The 9,663-nt window shown below is 33.1% G+C and overlaps 1 protein-coding gene across 1 annotated transcript in view; it reads left to right on the forward strand.

Annotated features, from left to right (window-relative positions):
- Positions 1-5,406: 5,406 nt before the first annotated feature.
- Positions 5,407-9,663, forward strand: part of LOC106473949 (kinesin-like protein KIF11) — a gene marked incomplete at its 3' end in the record, with an annotated part of 30,354 nt that continues 26,097 nt past the window's right edge. Inside the window, exons 1-2 of the mRNA XM_013934638.2 lie at positions 5,407-5,601; positions 9,407-9,560. Of these exons, the coding sequence (XP_013790092.1) occupies positions 5,540-5,601; positions 9,407-9,560 (216 nt within the window). The remainder of the gene's footprint in view (positions 5,602-9,406; positions 9,561-9,663) is intronic.

Consider the following 9,663-nt stretch of genomic DNA (forward strand, 5'->3'; position numbering starts at 1 on the left):
AGTTAAGCACAAAGCTACACAACGGGCTATCTGTGCTCTGACCAACGCGAGTATCGAAACCCAATTTCTAGCGTTGTAAGTCCGCGGACATACCGCTGTGCCACTTGGGAGCAAAAAGAAAAACTAAATGGTTCGTTTAAAAAAAAACATAAGTAATGGGAAAATATATGCCATTTAATGGACACATTTTAGAAATTTCGATATTAATCTTTTAAAGCTATTTAAAGGTGTTACGTATTAGGATTTCAAATGGTCTGAAACCGAGTTAACTGATAATTTAGATTTAGTAGCTAATCTATACTTTGGATTTAGCAGTTAAATAAAACCGATATATAGTCAGTTTATGATATTTGCCAACAAGATTGATACACACAGTTTTCTTTCTGAACACAAATACGTTTTAATATACACACAACAATACAATTTACAATAACAGTTATTACAAACAATGATTTATAAACAAAAATTTCAAAACTTACAAGCAATATCTTATCGAGGGTTCACGATGAGCGAGTTAATTACGAGTTGATGTAGGTATAATTCATTTAACAGGGAGCTAGCTAGCTTTGTCCGAAATATCGAGAAAGCCTCCACACGCCTATAGGTATGACCAACGCAACGCAACTAAAAAGAGAATCTATTATTGGGATGCTGTAATTTCGCGCAAAGCTACACGAGGCTATCTGTGCTAGCCATCCCTAATTTAGCAGTGTAAGACTAGAGGGAAGGCAGCTAGTCATCACCGCCCATTCTTGGGCTACTCTTTTACCAACGAATAGTGGAATTGACCGTCACATTATAACGTTCCCACGGCTGAAAGGGCGAGCATGTTTGGTGTGACGGGGATTCGAACCCACGCCCGCAGATTACGAGTCGAGCGCCCTAACCACCTGGCCATGCCTGGCCTCATTATTATCTTTACGAAAACATTACATAACGTCACGATGGAAAACCCGGCGTGTGTGGCTGGTAAATAACGAAAAAGTTTGTATTTAAAAACATTCATAGCTTATAGTGTTAAATATGTTGTAGAAGATTCTCGAGAGTAAGAATCAACAATATATGTAAACGCTTAAATGTAGCTCAGTATTGTTACGTAAAACTAATCTAAATAAACGCTGATATTACAATAAATATATAATAATAAATTCCTTACAAAGGTAATAGCGTCAAGACCGGTTACTTTTTGAACAACTGGAATAGATACATTTTTCTTCTTCTTTTTGTTTACAGTGTAAACTTTTCCAAAAAGAAACTCACAGAAATGAATGTGTTTAGAAATATCAGTTTTAATGAATAATATTTATTGAAGCTTGTTGAAATGCCTTGAACATCAAGATTCGGCGCCTACTTTGGAAATAAACAAGGTAATCGTAAACAATTTACGACGACTCCGGCCTGAAATGAAAAATGTCCTACGGGCGCGTTCGTTTATTAACTCCGAAGCTGCTAACCCACGTGAAAATTTAAATCATTCATTTTCCAAGGTCAATAAAATAATAAAAAAAACGTACTGCAGGTTACTAACTTTGCTGACAGCAGAAGTTTTATGACCAGGTGATGATAATTTTTTTATAATAAACAACATACAATGATATTGTTAAGACTGAAAGTAACACATGATAAACATGGACTGAGGCAACCTACACTCTAACACTGTGTAGGTGTGGGTTATAGACGATCAATAACATATTATAACAATGCGAAAAAAATTAAGAAGTAAAGTAAAAGAGAACTACAACACCAGAGGGACACAAAAATGTATAAGCATTTGTGAAATTAATACGATTGTTTGTTTGTTTGTTTTCAATTATGCACAAAGCTGCACAAGGGCTAACTGTGCTCTGCCCACCACGGGTTTCGAAACCCGGTTTCTAGCATTGTAAGTCCGCAGACATACCGCTGTGCCAGAAATTAGTACGAAAATACTTCGTTTGTAATTAAGCGCAAAGCTACACAGGTATCTAAACCTATTTTCTACCGTTGTAAGTCCGCAGACATGCCATTGTGCCACAGGAGACACGAAAATTAATACATGATAAAATTATGGTACCGTATTTAGAATAATAGGAAATCCAGCATTAGGAAAAATAAAAAGTGTATTGTAATCCGTATAAATCAGAAGACATTGATTCTTAAGTTTTATTAACTTTTCTTCTGCTAATGATTTGTAAAGAATTTTCGAAAAGTGTCAAATTATTAATAAACTAGGTGGAGTACCCGTCCCCTGGACTGAAGTTTTTTGTATTCATGATTAATGAAAATTTATCTTAGGACTTGAAAAGATTCTTCCTTTATATGTAATTGTTAAAAAACGCCCATAAAAATTACAAAACACAAGATGTGAAAGTGCAAATTTGCATGTATTTCTTCGTGGACCCAGCAAAGCTTCATACCAAATCTAGTGAAGATTCACCAACAGAGGCGAAGTTCTGGTAAAAAAATGCGAAAACGCCCATATCAACCACAAAACGCAAAACTGAAAATTTGTATGTATCTCCCCATGTGCCCAATGAACCTCCATACCAAATTTGGTAAAGATCCATATACAGGGGGTGAAGTAGTGGTAAAAAACGCAAAAAGGCTAATAAAAACCGTAAAACGCAAAATTGGAAATGTTTAAGTAGCCCTGCGTGGACCTAATGAACCTCCATACCAATTTTGGTGAAGATCCATCCACACCCTCCGAAGTAGTTACATGTACATACAACAGACACTCCTATTATATTTATATAGATGTTGTAAGTGAAGGCTTACACCACTTTACTTGCAATTGTAATTGGCCTGATGGTTAGGGCCCTCGACTCGCAATGTGTGGGTCGCGGGTTCGAATTCCCGTCACCGAACATGCTCTTCGTTTCAGCCGAGAATGTGTTATAATTTGACGGTCATTCCCACCATTCATTAGTTTTAGAGTAGCTCAAGAATTGGAGGTGGGTGGTGTTAACTAGCTGCATTCTCTCTTGTCTATTACTGCTAAATTAGGGATGGCTCGCGCAAACCAAACTGTCCCCGAGTAGCTTTGCGCAACATTCAAAAACAAACTCGTGAATAACGTATTCACTTTGCACAATAATAAAAATCTTTACAGAAGTCAAGAGTGAAACGGAAATCAGATAACTCAAAATAGAAAAGAATATTATAAAGTTTGTCAAAGTATGAAGTGCGAGAAGCGACCCAAAATTATTTCACTGTCTAATATATGTAGAGACGCTACGCGGCAGCACTGACCGTACAAACATGGCAGCTCATGTTAGTTAAGTGCTGCCCTCTCTTAAGAAAGAAGCGTATTTTAGTACAATATTTGCAGTTTTTCTTTTGAAGAGTGGATACCGGTAATTTAAGCTAATGTTAGTGAAAAATTAAATATTTGTGTAAATTTTAGTAAACCTATGGTTAAATGTTTAAAGCATTACAAGTTTTAGATCAAAAGAGCTATTTGTTGAATTAAAAGACAAGAATTATTGGATGTATGTAAGAATCATGTTAACATGCTCTATGTCCTTAAGGCACATGGACTCTGAAGCATCTAGCAGTAGAATGACAAAAGTAATTCTAATTTATTGTAAGTTAAGATATTTATTGTTTTTAAGGAAGGGATCGAACCATAGATTTATCATTGTAAGTCCGAAAACATATCGCTGATCTAGCGGGGGACAAATTCAAATATATTTTTAAGTATTATGTATACAGAATGACCTCTTAAACTTTTAAGATATTATAAAAAAATGCAGCTTAATGAGCTAATTATTCAGTTTGAAGTTATTAAACATTTTCAGACTTACTGTTTTTTTTTAGCATTTATTATGTGAACTTTATAAAACACTTGAGAGACTGCTCCAAATTAACTAAAAGTGTGGGAAAATGTAACGTTTGAATAAATAAATCCAGCAAAATAACCAGGCAGAAAATATAACAACACAAAGTATTTCGTTATGAAACTTACGAAATAAATTATTTGGGTTATACTTAATAACATATATTTTCTATAGGAATGAGTGATTTTGTAGCCTAATTTGTCCGTTATATATATATTGGCTTTCTTCTGTTGATGTTGTATTTTCTGTTGATGTTGTATTTTCTGTTGATGTTGTATATACGATGAAATGTTACAGAGTTTTGTTTTACTTGGGATATCACTCATAACCGAGTTTATCTCTGCTATAGTTTTTTCTTATAATATAATAGAATTCTATCTAGCCATCCATTTATCCATCGAACCATTAATGATTATCTTTAATCAAATATGTTTTACTCATGATGTGATATCTAATACGCTATGAATTAGTTTTTATGAATAAATGGGTTTGAAGTTAAAAGTTACCTATATAATACTTCAAGCAATCATAAATTGGTAATGACATTATTAGCAGTTTAGAGATAATTTCAGCAAAACTGCTTCAGTATTTGTCTTAATTTTTTAAATCAATTTTAAATTTGTTAGAAAGGGTACGTGTTATTTTGCCATGTCCCACCTAATATTAACTAAATGTTGTGACAAATTTCACAAGGAGAAGCCATCAGAATATAACAGAAAGTTAAATCATATATCTAAAAATGGATATTTTTAAACATTATGAAAACCTTTATTTTTAGGTAAACGCTTAGCTTGGGGTAAATTTTAAAATGTTTAGAAACTGAAAAAAAAACCCAGCAAGATTATCTTTAAATGCCGACAAATTTTGCACCAAGACATTTGATCATTTAATGGCGGGATACAAAATTTAATTTTTAATTTGTTGTTCACTAATTGTGTAACTTTTCCATTCTGAATTTCATGTGTCGGTGTAAATAGTTCCCAAGGTTCAACATAGTCAAACTGGGAAAATAATAAACATAAATATATATATATAACGGAAAATGTAAAAACAACAAAAACATTTTCAGCTAAAGTGATTTTTATCCAAGTATATTTATCTTTACATTAGCGAATTCAACAATAAATGTTATAGTTTTGTTTCGAGGTTACTTACTTACTTAAAAGTAGGTACGACGTTTTGATCACTGGTGCGATCATTCTCAAGCACACAAATTTTAACTGCAAAGAAGGTTTTAAGTATTTAAATCAACTGAACTTCCAGTTTAACATAAATTAAAAGTATCATAGAAAAAGCTCAAATAAAACTTTTAAAACAAACTATAAAGGAAAAAAACACAGTGGGTAGATTGTTAAGTGTTGATTTAAATAATAAAACCTTCTTTACCATTAAAATTTGTGTAATTGAGAATGACCGAAACGTCGTACCCGTTTTAAAAATATTCTTCCTCACTGCAGTAGTTGTAACTTGTAATAAAATAATAATAATTTTTTTGGCATAGCTTATTGATCAACATTATAGATAGTGCTGCGATCTAGTGAGAAACCATCTTGTGATTTTATTGGTCAGCTTTGAGAAGTTGCGAGTTTCAAATTTAAAGCGGTGATATTTCTAACGATTAACTGAGGCGAATAAGAAATAGGAGATCTCAACGAAAGTAAAAAAGCTTGGATTACAATTTACACTCTACAGTGAATTTTAATTATAGTATTTGTAACAAAATGACAAAGAGGCCAGGAGAAAAAGAAAAAAACCAACACATACAGGTTTTCTTGAGATGCAGGTTAGTGAATGTATTATTATTTTGTTTGTAACGTACACTGCTGAGTTAGGCTTAACTAATGACAATGGTATTAATACTAGTACTACAAAGCCATACTATATTTTGTAAGTTTGTTTATTATATACTAGTATTATTATCACTACTAGTAGTTCCAATATTCACTAATGCTAGGAAGAAGTTACGTCTTATAAATTTATACATCATAAGTCCATTTTCTTGCAGTAGACCACTACAGAACAGTAAAGGTTATGCGAGAAGTTGTGAATAATTGATTAATTGCTTCATTGATTTGTAAGTTGCTAAATGTTACTCTTACTAATATTATTTAGCCTAACCCCAGACCTAGTCTAGGCACCTGGTAAATAAGTTTTAACTACTAGCATTAATACATTAACATAACTGTTAGTATTATTAATATTGATAATGTTAGTTTACTCTTACATATTTAGTGATACTACCAAAATATTATTTTCAACGAGTATCAGTATCAGACAGCTTGTACTTTAATTTTATTGTGTAGACGTTTTTACATTTAAATAATTAAATGTATTTTTAAGTAATGGTGCAACATTAATTGTTAAACTGATTCATACACACTACAAATTTTAATTTGTATTTACTGCTGTTAGGAGGTTACTTAAAAATAAGGATGAGCTAGTGTGTGGTGAGGTCAAAAATCAAAATGACAGTGCAAGAATTGAATTGCATGTTTGTGTGTTTTCTTTTGTGAATGTTGAAGAATTGAAACAGTAGTTAAAAATAAAAAAAGACAAGTGAATCTTGGAATGCAAATCAAGAAACTGGTAAAACTTACTGAAAAAGCTTCTTGCATAAATTTAAAAGGAATCAATGCTAATGAATATGAGTTTGAAAAAGATCAGTTACTGAACTGTGGATAGCATTTTATCCAGGCCTGAGACTACATTTCTCAATGAATTTAAAAGCTATGCCTAATGTTACTATGGATATTGTAGGAATTTAAATTTTAAGCTTTAAATCTCGCAGTGGGATGAAAAGTTCCTTGTTACAAGTATAATATGCATACAGAAAAAGTAATCAGGTTCTCTAAAAAGATTATTGTTATTATACTGGATATTACATCATATAATATTAATAACTTTAAAGCTGTGTTTCTTAACCTGTGATGCACCCACCCCTTAGGGATGCAAAACATGTCAACATTTCAATTTCCAAATATGGTTTCTCCATCGGTCTCCTGAGATCACTTGATAGCAAATGGATAGTAAACTTTCTATACTTTTTGACCATAACTAGGCGACAATAGCTGTTACAAATTCTCCTAAGTTAGTCGTTAAAGTTCCCATGTGAATGAAGCGTTTGTTATAACTGAAATTGATATCTGTCTGTTCAGAATACGATATAAGACACTACGTCATTTAATAGATGGAAACATTGTCTTTCTATTGGTTATAGATGATATATATAATTAAACGTAAGAGAGAACTATTAACAAATCCTGAAAGGCAAGGGGTGCAAGACATATTCTGTAAACCGAATGGGTGCGGCTTCCCAAGAAGGTTAAGAACCACAGCTTTATAGCTAGTCTTGTGCTTTGGTTTTGACAACATGCATAGACATAATCCGTGTATTCCAGATCAGCATCTTGTATGATTGAATGATTACAAACAGCCCTAGGCATCTTATCACTGACTGTCGTATCTCTCTAGTTAGTATACGGGAAATTTTTTTTTACCCGAGTTTCCTCTGTCAGTCGCCTGTTTTTAAAATGCAGTTAACAAAGTTTAGTCTACTTGTTTGGTATCCATGCAATTTCTCTCCTAATCAACTGTAACTACCAACTTCTCATCTGCCTGTCCTCCTTCACTGGAAGAATATAGAAAAAGTAATCACTCATCCATGCATACTTCAGAAGATTAAAAAGTAATCACTCATCCATGATACTTCAGAAGATTAAAAAGTAATCACTCATCCATGGATACTTCAGAAGATTAACAAGTAATCACTCATCCATGGATACTTCAGAAGATTAAAAAGTAATCACTCATTCATGCATACTTCAGAAGATTAACAAGTAATCACTCATCCATGGATACTTCAGAAGATTAACAAGTAATCACTCATCCATGCATACTTCAGAAGATTAACAAGTAATCACTCATCCATGCATACTTCAGAAGACTAACAAGTAATCACTCATCCATGGATACTTCAGAAGACTAACAAGTAATCACTCATCCATGGATACTTCAGAAGATTAAAAAGTAATCACTCATCCATATATACTTCAGTGAATTTCTCTGTGTGAGAGATGACTGATATGTGATCCTCTGTTCCAGGGGGGTCATAAAGTGAATCTCTCTGAGTGAGAGATGACTGATATGTGATCCTCTGTTCCAGGGGGCCCTTCAGTGAATCTCTCTGAGTAAGAGATGACTGATATAAAGTCCTTTTCCAGGGGGGTCCTTCAGTGAATCTCTCTGAGTGAGAGATGACTGATATGTGATCCTCTGTTCCAGGGGGGTCCTTCAGTGAATCTTTCTGAGTGAGAGATGACTGATATAAGGTCCTCTGTTCCAGGGGGTCCTTCAGTGAATCTCTCTAAGTAAGAGATGACTGATATAGGGTCCTTTTCCAGGGGGTTCTTCAGTGAATCTTTCTGAGTGAGAGATGACTGATATATGGTCCTCCCAGATACATTAAAACCTGTAAGGCAAGTATTAAGGAATTTAATAATTTTGTTATTGCTTTCTGATTCTTCGCCTGGGTATGTCATGCAGCTCAAATGAGGATTAAAAAACTCGCATGGCACTGCTAAGTGAAACAATTCTGCCAATAATGAATAGTAAGCTTCTGTACTCAGAATCTTGCAATACAAATGATTGAAATGCATGCCACAACTGAAACATATTTTGCCCAATGAAAGCTTGGCCGAGGTTAACTTAAGAATAAGTGTAAACGTTTTATGTAAATTTTGATTTCAAATTCATTCTATATTAAGGCTTTCAACTTTAATAAATTAGAAGGTAGCATGGTAATTTCGGGAGGTATCCAACAGGCATAAAACTTGAATAGTTAATAACCATACTTGAAATATAATTAATATTTTTTTTGTAATTATTTACATCTTTCTATTTTCGAAGGCTGGAAATAACAAAGTCAAAAAGTATGTTGTTTTCATACTTATAATTACCATCAAAATATTGCATAGCATACTCTGTATGACAAAGTCTGAGCTGTAAATATTTTTTTGTGTTTTTGCTTTTATCTTTGATGAATTAGAAATTTTAAAAGGAAACACAAAAACTAATTTTAAGCTTTTTTAATTTCTTCATTTGTAGCTGGTACCTAAATTTAAAATTGATGAGGAAAAAAGGTGCTGGTCCATTTGGAAACCAGTACTACATACCATCCTCGTAATCACAATAAAATTCAAATTCTACAAGAATTCCCAGGAGGTTGAAGCTTTTGTATAGTTATTGGTGAATCCAGTTAATTTTTGTATAAAAGTTAATATTATTGAATAGTTATATCATTTGTATAATAAGTTTTTGAAATATTTTTTTGTATCAGTACCTTATTTTCTGCTTTGACTTCACAAGCTAATTATAAGAAAAGTAACACTAGAATTGTTTAAGTTTTTCACATTTTAAACTTGTGCCCTGTAGTCTTGCTGTTTGCATCTAATGTTGGGTTTTCTTTGGCTATAATTAATTAACGCAAGTGCGTGTCAAGGTTACTTAGATGACAGTACAAGTTTAGTTTCAGTTAAGTTGTATACCATTTTGACCTATTTAATGAACGTACGTCATTGTTTTTATTCTAGACCTTTGAACTGGTATGAGAAAAAGCAGAACTCGTATTCTGTTGTAGAAGCAAATCCGGAACGACGGGAAGTTACTGTGAAGGATAAAGGTTCTGAAAAATCACACACAAAAACTTTTGCGTTTGATCGAGTGTTTGGACCAGAGACACAGCAGGTATTTTACTCGCCCTTGAGCAATTCTTTATACCCTGTTACAGTAAACAGAGACAATTCAATGTAACATTTAAGATTTGAAGTGTTCATAACAATCTGAAATC

The sequence above is a fragment of the Limulus polyphemus genome, unplaced genomic scaffold (genome assembly GCF_000517525.1).
Source record: "Limulus polyphemus unplaced genomic scaffold, Limulus_polyphemus-2.1.2 Scaffold6665, whole genome shotgun sequence".
NCBI classification, from domain to species: domain Eukaryota; kingdom Metazoa; phylum Arthropoda; class Merostomata; order Xiphosura; family Limulidae; genus Limulus; species Limulus polyphemus.